The sequence below is a fragment of the Crotalus tigris genome, unplaced genomic scaffold (assembly GCF_016545835.1).
Source record: "Crotalus tigris isolate CLP2741 ecotype Arizona unplaced genomic scaffold, ASM1654583v1 scf7180000017644.4837335, whole genome shotgun sequence".
In the NCBI taxonomy this organism is placed as follows: domain Eukaryota; kingdom Metazoa; phylum Chordata; class Lepidosauria; order Squamata; family Viperidae; genus Crotalus; species Crotalus tigris.
The window spans coordinates 3,874,867-3,887,787 of record NW_024096536.1 but is presented as its reverse complement, the minus strand read 5'-3'; the positions used below and the strand labels follow the sequence as shown (position 1 = coordinate 3,887,787).

Sequence of the window (12,921 nt, the reverse complement as noted above, 5' to 3'; positions counted from 1 at the left end):
AAGCCAAAACCTCACTTTTACTTTCTTAAATATTCAGGTTTGAGGTTTATTAACATTTGGATTGACTGAGAGCAGTCAATAAGAAAATTAACACTCCAAAATACTCACTTACCTAATAATTGTGTACACAGTGTGTAGAGCTTTTGTTACTATTCTATTTCCTGCATTTTTCTTTATTTCTGTTGTTGCTGCTATCTCAAGTAATTTTCTTACATGTGCCAAGTAAAAATTGTTGAAAATTTCATTCAGTGTTTACTTTGAATTATACTAAGAATGCATTTTGTAGAAGTTGCAGTATTGAATTTGAATTCTGAGTCATTTTGATAGTGGTAGGAGCTATTTTTAAATTTAAACTAGATAATTATTTAGAAGATTAGCTTAGTATATAACATATAACTGAATGCTTAAATTTCTAAGAATGATTATAAAAAGATGTGCAGTTTCCTCTACCTAAAATTATTTTCATTATTATAAGCATATGACTGTACTTCTTTCAAAATGATTACGTGCATTATAATTGTAGAAAAGTATTTTAATTTAAGTTTTTATGGGTATCTGCTGTTTTATGTATTAAAATGTATAGAGTATTTTAGCATTCTTTCTAAAAAAACTTCTCACAGTATTATGACCATAGATATTTATTACTGTTTCTTGATTTTTTAATTTTGAACCCACCAACCAAATCATGTTGTTGTAGTTATAATAAACCAGGTACAAAATTTTACAACTGTATGGTCATCCTAAAACATTTAATTCAAACTATCATGGTACAAAAAAAAAAAAAATAAGGTGGAGTATTCTGGAATACAAACGTTAAATTGGCTACTCTTTTCTACTGTTTAGAAATATGTCACTATTAATCACGGCTTTTGCAAGGCTTTCTAGTTCTTAATAGGCATTTCTTTAAGGCATTCTAGTTCTTAATATTGCAGGTATTCAGTGTTCTTAATCCAGGTTTTTAATCTTTTTTTGGTCTTGTTATGTTGCATCAAATTAATTGTATTAGAGTTAGCACCATTACAACTAATTGTACATTTCAGTAAAGAGTAATTAAAATCCCATGGATCTCTGTGGGAATAGTTTATGTCAGTTATGTCTTAAAAGGAAATTGAAAACCATTACAAATAATGGGTGTGGGTAATTTCTTGTTTGTTTGCTTGCTTTTTTCATTTTCCAGACTGGAAAGGTTATAGGAGGTATTGCAGCTGGAGTAATTGATCTCACACTAGATGATGAAGATGATGGTTCTTCTCAAGGTAATTGAAAGGATATACCTGACCAAAGATAGGATTTGGTTACTGGAAGTAAGAATAAGCTATGTTGCAACATATTAATTTTAGAAGTTATTAAAATCAAAAATACACATTTGTTTATTAAAATGATCTTCTATAAAGTATTATTCAAAACAGAGTTTTACATTTTCATGGTAACTGATGCATGATTACTGCAGCTCATGAATGTCTATGCCTTCATAAATTTGTTTGTCAGGTATTATTAAACACATTTGCTATCAGTGCTATGATAAACCAACATGGCTATCCATTTGGGCTCTTTGTAAAAGATTAAAAGATTTTTTTTGAAAAAGTATGCATCAGTATAAGATGTGAGTTACGTTTTAATTATTTAGTGTACTTCTAGAAAATGAACTGGGACAGATCCATTTTTTACTACTGCAGTATTATTACATGAGTTTACTCTTGAAAAATGGCAGAAGTTGAAGTTGATACAAAATATAAAGTAGCCAGACTTTTCAGCAGTGTAAGATATGGGGATGATATAATGCCTCTACAAAGTCCAGCCACTAATTGCTTACTAGACACAATTTAAGATTTGGGTGTTGAGTTTTAAAGTACTAAACATGAGTATCTGCCATACTGCCTGTCTTTCTATGACTTGGCCAATAGACAAAAGGAAGGAGTGGCAACCCAAGATAAAAAAAGAAAATGTAGGGAGCACCTGGCTATCATGAACAAACTTAAAGAATCCAAGACCAAGCTTGTGGAAGTTTTTTCTTGTTATCTTTGAAAAATCATGGAGAACAAATATAACACCAAAAAAATGTAGTATGACAATTTTTGTTCCTATCTTCGGAAAGAGAAAAAAAAAAAGCCCAGGAAACTATAGACTGGTCAGCTAGATGTTATCCTTGAACAAATTTTTAAGCAGTTGATTTATGGGCATTTAAGAAAGAATACATTGTTTGGTAGAACCCAGCATGGGTTTATCAAAAATAAACCATTCCGAGTCAACCTAAGCACCATTTTTAATAGAGTGACCAGTTCAGAAATTCAATGGACATAGTTTACTTTGACTTCAGCAAAGCATTCAACAAAGTGTCCCTTGAAATTCTAGTGGAAAAGGTAATAAAGGATTAACAGGATTATGCTACTATTAGATGGATGCAGGGATTGTTGAACAGTTATATCTAAGAAGTGCTTATCAATCTGCATCAAGTTAGATGGAACTATAATGTGAAGCACCAGCATATTCATAAATGATGAAAAGATTTTGTGGACAGCACAAACATAAGGAAAATAGTATATAATGTAGATGACATTTTCAGTGTTTGGGAGATCTCTTCCCCTAGCCTACTGACACTAATTGTAGCTGGCCATAAAGAGAGGAGGGGAAACACCACACAATGGTGCCCCCTGCTCCCAAATTTTGCAGCCAATCCATAAGAATACCATAATTGATGACATCAGAATCAACTGAGATATCAAGGAGCACAACAAATGCACTGCCTTTATCCCAGATCATCAGCAAATGTGACCAGTGCTGAATGTGTACTGAAACATAGCCTGAAGCCTAACTAAATTGGGTCTAGATAATTCATCTCTTCCAGGATTCCTTTGGAGTGTCTTCTCAACAGTTTTCGCTAAAAATACAGTTCATCTGGCAAATTTCTCCTCCTTTTTTCTATTCTTACCAATTAATAATATGAATGGCAATAGTTATGTCAGAGAACCCTGACTGGTCCCAATTATCATTCTATACTACGGGAGAATGTTTTGGCATAAAAGATTGAAGATGGAGGCCAACAAACTTTGTAGAATAATAAGAAAGAATATCCTTGTTTAGATTTTTTTTTTAAAAGGAAGGTGAATAGCAAATGTTCTCCATAAAACTACTTGCAGTGGAATAATACTAGATATTTTTCCAGATACTTTTTCTGTATTGGCTTTGTATTCCTAACAGATGGCAAGAAGCAGAACCAGAACCAATCTAACAATTCTGGAATGGGCCTATCAGCCCCATCTGTTGCTCGCCCCTTACATCCAGTACAGACAACCCCTCTCCAACAAGCTGGTGTGCCAACAAGTGGCCTGTCACAAGCCACCATACATGTTCTCCCCACAGGTAATTTTTTTAAAAAAAAAATGTTTTAAAAGCTTTCTGTTGAGCACCTTTGTTGAAGGGGGGAAAATGATCATATTTGATTTGTTAAGAATTCACTAATGCTGGCAGATGAGTCTTTATTGATTTTCCTTGGGGCAGTGTGAGTAATGTCTCTAACATTCAGAACCTTTATCTTTATTTATAGCTATCAGTACATGCTCACATTGATTTTAAGTGACTAATAGTTCATTATAAAAAAATTAATTTCAAAGCAGTAAATTGTTCTAGTTCTTTTAGTGAACTAGTGTTTAGTGTTTCCAGGTCATTTAGAAACCTTCACAGGTATGTAAAACTTAACCAGCTGCAGACAGATAGGCTGTACCCATGGCTCTTTACTGAAATCTCGGTTGTAACTTGGAGAGAGAAGCAGCTGCTCACTTCTGTTTGTATATTCAGTTCTATGTCCGGATGTATCACCTGAGCAGAGTTTAGGGGGTTGTAATCTTTTGTAAGCAATCTTAGGAATCTATATAGAGAGGACATTTCATTGTTTCTGTGTGTCTCACTTACGGGGTTTCTACCTGCATAGAAATTCATCAGAATCTTTGATAACAGAGATTGTGTGAGAGACATTGGTCCCATTGAATATGTCTATGACTTAGGTCCATTTTATCTTAATCTTTTTTAACTTTTTAAACTGCTTTTGGAAGGAATTGTGTACTTGGAAATAACTCACCTGCTCCATTATCTTTTAAATCTTGCAGTTAATTTCTTCATCTTTTCCATTGTTATATAATCTTTAAAAAATATACATGCTAGTTCATTATGGAGGTCCAGCAAGCTGTTATATTGCTTTTCCCACCATAGCTGTTACTTGTCATTTCCAAAGCCCTACTTCTGAAAGGTGTACATTATTTTTCTTTTTTCTGTCTTGGAAATGGTTATGCTGTAAAAAATCTGTACACTGCCAGAGGTTAGGACAGACTGAGGTTACCCAACAAATTTGTCTCATCTGCATTCTGACTTCTTTTACAGAAATTGGGATGATCACCCTTCTCAATTTTCCTGCTTGCCATTATGACTGTGGAATTAATATTCTCCACTTCAGAATAAACCCCTTAATGATTTCAAAGCCACCACTTAATGATTTCAAAGCCACCACTGTAACTTACACCATAAAAAAGCAAAAAAGATAGATTTATAGGGCCTCCAGTGCTTAGACATTTACCATGCATACAGTGGGGCAAAAAAGTATTTAGTCAGCCACCAATTGTGCAACTTCTCCCACTTAAAAAGAGGCCTGTAATTGTCATCATAGGTAGACCTCAACTATGAGAGACAAAATGAGAAAACAAATCCAGACAATCACATTGTCTGATTTGGAAAGAATTTATTTGCAAATTATGGTGGAAAATAAGTATTTGGTCAATATCAAAAGTTCATCTCAATACTTTGTTATATATCCTTTGTTGGCAATGACAGAGGTCAAACGTTTTCTGTAAGTCTTCACAAGGTTGGCACACACTGTTGCTGGTATGTTGGCCCATTCCTCCATGCAGATCTCCTCTAGAGCAGTGATGTTTTGGAGCTGTCGCTGGGCAACACGGACTTTCAACTCCCTTCAAAGGTTTTCTATGGGGTTGAGATCTGGAGACTGGCTAGGCCACTCCAGGACCTTGAAATGTTTCTTACGAAGCCACTCCTTCGTTGCCCAGATCGAGGGAGATTATCAGTGGTCTTGTATGTCTTCCATTTTCTAATTATTGCTCCCACAGTTGATTTCTACACACCAAGCTGCTTGCCTATTGCAGATTCAGTCTTCCCAGCCTGGTGCAGGTCTACAATTTTATTTCTGGTGTCCTTTGACAGCTCTTTGGTCTTCACCATAGTGGAGTTTGGAGTGTGACTGTTTGAGGTTGTGGACAGGTGTCTTTTATACTGATAATAAGTTTAAACAGGTGCCATTAACTCAGGTAATGAGTGGAGGACAGAGGAGCCTCTTAAAGAAGAAGTTACAGGTGTGTGAGAGCCAGAAATCTTGCTTGTTTGTAGGTGACCAAATACTTATTTTCCACCATAATTTGGAAATAAATTCTTTCCAAATCAGACATTGTGATTGTCTGGATTTGTTTTCTTATTTTGTCTCTCATAGTTGAGGTCTACCTACGATGACAATTACAGGCCTCTCTCATCTTTTTAAGTGGGAGAACTTGCACAATTGGTGGCTGACTAAATACTTTTTTGCCCTACTGTAAGTATCATTAATGGGATCAGCCTCAGAAACAATTTCCAGTTGCCCCAGTGAGTCAAATATCTGATTATATACAGTTTTTCTTATAATGTAACGAGCTTCAAAAATGACTAAGACAGTTTGCACAATAGCTTCAAAAATGACTAAGACAGTTTGCACAATAGCTTCAAAAATGACTAAGACAGTTTGCACAATAGTGTAAAACATCTGCAGACTTCTCCTGTATCAGTGAAGCAAGAAACAGCCTCCCCATTTCTTCAGAAGATAAGACAACAAGAAAATCAAAGAATCCTGGTCCTAACAAACTTAGTAACATAGGGGCTATCCAGTTTCCATTACAACTAGTCTTTGACTTAGGGCCATAATTGGGCTGGATTTCCAGTCGTAAGTCAATGTGAAGTCAATAGGTTTGAGGTATGAGGAAATCATCACGGAGTTCCAAGAGTCAAGGCACGAAATCAATGGAAGTCAAGAGGTTTAAGGCAAGAGGAAGTTAAGAGCACATATGACATAAATTGCAAACAGTTGTTTCTTAAGTCATCCCTGGCTGGTGTTTCTTGCTAAGGGCAAGGTTGCTTTCTTGAGAGTAGTCTCATTGACCTCCACTGTACCTCTTGGAGTTGAGCTCTCCTTGTCAGCAGATGGATGGAGTGGCAGCTGTTCCTCATCAATCGATTTGCCACTGTGCTTTGCCAATCTTTTGTTCTTCTGCTTGCACAGGAGGCTGTTCATCTGATCGAAAGTTCATCCCACTCCCCAATGTTAACTAGGATTGCCTCCATGTCAGCAAAGTGTGCTCCACCTCTCTGGAAGCCTCACATCACCCTTTTCTGATGGTTCTGGCTCATTCTCATAAGAGCCAGCCTCGGGTGGGGACATAACACTATCCCACCTGCATGGCCCTCCTCCCTGGCTCACTGTGGACCCAGTTGCTATGGGTACTTGGTGTAGTATTGATGAATTAAGTGAGGGGCATGGCCATTCTCAGCACCTTCCCTGGAAAAGTCTTCAGGGCCAAAGGTGGTATGGCCCTATGATGGTGGCCAGCAGACTATTTGTAGTCCTTATTCACCTTGTTTAACTGACACTTTACAATTTGGTGCAAAGTTGTCAACTCCTAGAGGAAACTATTCACAGCAGGTCAGGACAGTCCAACATCGCTAGAGGAAAAAAACACACATGGATCTGTCATTCACCAGGAAGGGTATCATCTGGATTGAAGCATGCTGAAAGTTGTTATAAGCAAAATTCACCGCCAACAGGTCTGGGCAGTTGTCTTGCTGTAAGTTTACAAAACAATAGACGTATTGTTTCAGGATGGCATGGATCCATTCTATGCATCCATCCTTCTTCTGATGGGCAGAAGAAAGGTAAACCTGGAGTTCCAACTTCTAGAGCAGCCACTCCCAAAATGGGGCTATGAAGTGAACGACACAATCTGTCATGACCTAGGTAACCCATGTAATCAAAATATGCGTTGGATGAACAGTTGTGTGGTTTCCGATGTTGTCACAAGTCCGGCACGGTCTGAAATGGGCTATTTTGGTAGTATATTGACTAAAATCAAGATCATTATGGCTCTCTTAGAATCCAATAAATTTGTAATAAAATCCAGCCAAACTTTGCTCCAGGGCCTCTGAGGGATGGGCAAGGACTGCAACAGTACAGGAGTGGCACCAATAGTGTTTTTGGCTTGTGGACACTCCACACAAGAAACCATATACCCTTCCACATTATGGCACATCCAGAAGCAAGAGCTTATCCTCCGCACAAGCGTATTCAGGTTTTTGAGATCCTATCTGTTTGCTGATTGCGCCCACTCAGAATATAAGTCACCTTAAAGTTAAAACAGGCGAAGAACAGTGACCATTATTGATTAAGCTTCTGCGCTGTCTTTAAATGTTCCAGGTTTCTATGCTCTATTCAGACTTCGATCTGATGCTGAGTTCCTTCAAGATGAGTCTCCACATTTCAAATGCTAGCTTCGTCGTCAGAAGCTCTTTATCCCAGATGGTAGTGCTTAACTCTGCTGAATTTAATTTGTGGGAGTAATAGAAATTAGGAAATAAAGTTATATACAGTGCAGCAGCTTGCAGCAATACCAGCCTCACCACAACATCTGATGCTTCGGTCTCAACAACAAAAGGCTAAATGGGGTCAGAGTGTCTGAGGGTAGGTTCTGATGCAAATGCAAACTTTAGGTTGTCAAAAGTGTCCTGTTCAGCCTTACCCCACATAAACATGGTCCTTTTTTAAAAAGAGATTGGATAGGGGCAAAGTGAGTGGGGCAAATTGAGGAACGAAGGCTCAGTAGTAATTGGCAAGGCCCAGGAGGCATTGAATGTCTTTGACTCGATGTGGAGGTTGCCAGGCATGTAGAGTCTTGACTTCCTCAGAGACCATGTCAACATCCTCAGGAGAAATCTGATGACACAGAAAGTCAATTGTGGCTTATGCAAATTGGCATTTCTCGTGCTCTGTGAAAAGCTGGTGTTCCCAGAGATGCTGCAGCACAATGTGCACATGGTCCCAATGCTCCTTCCATAATGGGGTAAACCAAAATATCAAGGTATATAACTGCAAATTGGTCCAGTAGGTCTGGAACACATCATGCATAAAGTGCATGAAGACCCCAGGGGCATTGGTGAATTTTAATGATCGTGTACTCAAAATAGTCATATATCCAGAAAGCCGTTTTCTATTCATCCTCCTTGCAGATTTGCACTAAATTGTAGGCTCCTCTTAGGTCCAATTTCATAAAGATCTTGGCCTGACACAACTTCTCCAATAACTCCAAAATTAGGTGCAAGGGATGACAGTTTTGGATCATGTTGTCATTAAGCCTCCAATAATTGCAACATAGTTTCAATTCCCTAGATTTCTTTTTCATGAATAGCACTAATGGTGGCATTGAAGATTTAATAAATCTCTTCCACAAATTCTTAGCAATGAAATCTTGAAGAGCGGCCATCTCCAGCTTGGACAGGAAATAAACATGTCCCACCTGCAGTTTAGCATTGGGAATCAGCTCAGTGGGACAATCATACAGGCAATGGGGGGCAGCTGATCAACTTCCTTTTCTCCAAGCACATCCATGCAATCTACAATATCCAGTGGGAAGTCTAAGGGCTCTGCGCCTTGTTTTTTCCATAGTGCAAGCATGTAGCCTATGCCCAGTGCATTTGGGGTTTATAAAATCAAGTCACCACAGATGACCACACGATGTGTGCAGATCATGTACCTGCAGCCATTCCAGCTCCAATACCAATGGAAAGTGGGGCACAGTAATCACATAAAACTCCACCTGCTCCACATGGTTACCTAATTGTATATGGGGAGAAGCTATTACCATGACCACCAGTCCCAAATGAAGCAGCCTATCATTGATTCATTGTCTCTCCCAGCAAAGGTGGCACTACTTCATGTTGGGGAATGTCCTGTTTGGCCACAAAGGCTGCATCCATAACATTTGCAGTTGCCCCTGAGCCCACCATAGCCGTGTGATTGTATGGTTCCTGGATGGAGTGGTTTGGGGTTACTGAGACGACCCACTGCCAGGTGAGCTTGACCTATTCATCATGGCAGTACACTTGGCAGCCATGTGACCCTGTCCTCTACAATAAAGGCAAAGGCCTTTCTGTCACTGACACTGCGTTTCCACCTGTGACAAACTTGAGTGCCCCCAATTTGCATGGGCTCCTTGGGTGTGGCTTGAGCCTCTTAATGTAATGCTGTGCCTGGGTACTATCATGCATCTTCTAACCCTATGCAGCTGCAGAGTATCAATGCAAAAGCACAGGTGCATGAGTCCCTGAAGGGTTGAGGGGCATTTGGTGCAGGCCAATTCATCCAGCAGTTCCTAAGAGAGCCTTTCCTGGAATTGGTCAGTGCGAGCCTCTTCATTCCATTCTATTTCATGTCCTGACTGAGGAGGCAAAAGTCACTGATATAGTCTACAGCTTGTCTTTGCTCCTGTTTCAACTATTACAGACTGTGATTGGCAGTTTGAGCCTTCACCAGATCCTCACACTATACAGACTGTGCAAAGGTTTTAGACAATTGGGCAAAAATGCTGTACATTAGGATTGCTTTCAGAAATAGAAGTGTTAATAGTTTATTTTTATCAATTAACAAAATGGAAAGTAAAGTAAAGATTTTGGTTGAAAACTTTCCTAACAATTGTGTCTTATTCCTCAAAATCATAAACCTCTGTTATCAATCCATTTTCCCAGAAAACTCCAGGCCAAACTGTTTTCCATTTAGATATAGTCCATTCCCCAGTCACCAACAACCTTAAGAAAGTCCAATTCATCACTCATCGATTTCTGTTAACCCCAAATCTGTAGAATCCATATCCCCCTTTAGCTTTCTTCAGAAAACCTGCAATATCCAAACCAAATTCCTTCTCCTTTAAATCTGCTAATAGCAATTTACATTCCAATCCATGCAGTTGGGAGTTTGGGTTGACTACAGTTGCTTCTGTCTGATTTAAGGTTTGTTTAAAACCCTTGTTATGTTATGAAACTTTTTACTAAAGTTTTCAATTTGAACTTGTAGGTGAAAAAACATTAAAGAATTCACATTAAAATCCAGCAAGGAGTTAAGGTAAATCAGCCTTCAATCAGTCAATTAACTTTTAAAAGAAAAATGAAGATAAAGAAAATTCAAATACGATTAAAACCCAGGTGTGCTTAGAGCTGAGAGGAAAGATGAAGACCTGACTATCTGACTGCTTCTACAGGGAAATGCAATCCTCAAGATTCCGAGGGTCATGTTGGGTCATCCCTAGCTTTTCTGATTCAGATCTAGAGAGCTGGCTGCCAAAGAACTCACTTTGGTGGCAAAAATCAGCTGTTGTCAGCAGGAAAAACATTGCGCCCCCCCCCGGGGGGGGCCACTCAACATGTCATTTTGGGGGAAATCCTAATAAATTGATTCTTAAAACCTGGATTAACCTTTATTGTATCATAAATAAGCATGCCATCCAAATCTCAGATAAAATATTCAAGGTCTAACATTTTTTTGATGTTATCCAATCTTTCAGACATACCAAACAATACACGTTGTATACGATCTAAGATCAGGCAAAGCTCTTTCTTTTCCATCTTTTAAAAGCTTGTATTTAATTCTTGTTTTACCCCTTAATTTTGGAAATAACCTGCCATTGCTCAAATGAGAGATCTTTGATCAGAATCTGTATGATCTGAAACAGAAATAACATTCCGGGTAAAACATTTCCTTTAATAACAGAGATTCTTCCCATCAGTGGCAAATCTAGTTTCTCCATCTGTGCAAATCCACTTTATCTTATTCCATATTTTTACAGTTGCTTCTATACAAAATAGAATTTTTATTAGAGTCACCCCCAGGTCACCTTAGAGTCACCTTTTTCACAATCTTAAACCTAGTTTTATTTTCCAGTTTGCTTTGATCTTCATATTCTTTACCAACATTTGCATCTTTTCTTTATTTTCATCCCCACCAATTCTCCAAATATTTTAAGCTTCCTCATAACGTATTCAATATCCTCCAGTGGATTTTATAAAATCAGAACCAAGTCTTCAGCAAAAGCATGTAACATATGCCTTTACTTGCAGTCCTCTTACTCTTTTATTTTGTCTAATGTATCTGTTTAATAGTTCCAACACCAAATAGTAAAAGGGATAAAGCAATTTAAAAAACTAAAATAGATAAAACACCAGGACCAGATGGTTTACCAAGTAGATTTTATAGATGTTTGAAGATTAATTATTATTGATGATGAAAGAATGAATTTAAATCTTTTGTCTTTTCTAAAGGATAAGTAAAGGGTAAAGGGTAATGTAAGAATCATCTTAGATATAACTGAATATTTATAACAATGCAATGACAAACAGGTTGTATTAATTTTTTTAGGCATAAAGAAAGCTTTTGGTATTCTGAATTGGGATTTTATATAAAGGAGTTGAGATGGAATTGGGATTTTATGCAAAGTAGTTGAGATGGACTTTTATATATTGCCTGAAATTTATACGTGAAGAAGGCTTAGATCAGTGGTTCTCAACCTTTTTAATGCCGCGACCCCCCAACTGGTCGTAAGTTGAGGACTACTCAACCGGTCATAAGTCGAGGACTACTCAACTGGTGCAGCACCATTTGCAGAATGGGACTTTTGGCGGGCTCAGCAGGGCAGAGACAGCCTGGACAATTCCTATTGGCTTTTGAAAGCCAATAGAATTAGACTCTATTCAAGAGAGTCTATTCTATTGGCTTTCAAAAGCCAATAGAATAAAAGGGAATAGCACAGCTAAGGAAAAGGGGAAAAGAAAATGGCGGACTGCGTTATTTGGCGACCCCCGTGAAACGGTCGTCCGACCCCAAATGGGATCCCGACCCACAGGTTGAGAACCACTGGCCTAGATTATGGACAATGGAGAATTGATGAAACCATATGAGATTCAGAAAAACACTAGACCATAGTTACAGTGATGTTATTTACAGAAATTACAATGAAGATGAACAGATAATTTGTCTCTTTAGTGGTTCATTGAATGATCAGTTGTACATTTACACAGTTCATCTACTTTCTGCCATGCTGGCCTTGTTTCTGATAAATGTTTTACCTCCAAGACTGCTTCATTGAATTGAGAGATTTGAAGGGAAAGTAGAAGCTATACCTCTAGCCATATATGAGGAGGTAGACTTTCCATCAAAACTTAGAAATATCACCTGGAATCAGAAAGTTGCAACAAATGTTTTCATGTAGAGTTAACAGCTCAATTGTTGATTCCCCCCCCCCCGCCAAGTTATAGGGAAGAATAACATTGGAGCCATTTTATGACTGTTAGAAACTTGTGGATCACCAGCATTTTTTTTAAATTACGTTGATTGCAACTTGCTGTAGAAATAACCACAACCAACAAATCCTGTTCTAAAATGCTAATGTGATTGGATTTTTAAACTTGTTTGACTCTATATATTTTCTATATTGTTGTTATGGTTGGTCACGCAGTCAGCCAGATGTTTAGACCTAGGGTAGGCAGATGTTGCTTGATGGGGCTAAAGATACTATTTGCATAACAATATGAAATTACAGCTGCTATTTCTTTAACGTGTTGGTCTTCATACACATACGTTTTTTATTCTTATTATTATGCCTATCTCTTAGCCCAGACAACTGTGAATGTAACACATCGCCCAGTGACTCAGGCTACAGCTAAGCTCCCAATACCGAGAGCTGCTAACCATCAAGTAGTCTACACTACTCTTCCTGCACCATCAGGACAGAATCCCATGAGAACCACTGTTATGCCGAATTCTGGTTTAAGGCAGCTCAACCCACAAAATTCAGG

The 12,921-nt window shown here is 38.1% G+C and overlaps 1 protein-coding gene across 7 annotated transcripts in view; it reads left to right on the top strand.

The window, feature by feature from the left end:
* The window catches only part of LOC120304721 (activating transcription factor 7 interacting protein), a 131,158-nt gene that overhangs the window by 107,467 nt on the left and 10,770 nt on the right, over positions 1–12,921 (top strand). For all 7 annotated transcript variants that reach the window (XM_039335644.1, XM_039335647.1, XM_039335646.1 and 4 more), the window contains 3 exons: positions 1,178–1,256; positions 3,199–3,360; positions 12,738–12,920. In XM_039335644.1, the coding sequence (XP_039191578.1) occupies positions 1,178–1,256; positions 3,199–3,360; positions 12,738–12,920 (424 nt within the window). The remainder of the gene's footprint in view (positions 1–1,177; positions 1,257–3,198; positions 3,361–12,737; position 12,921) is intronic.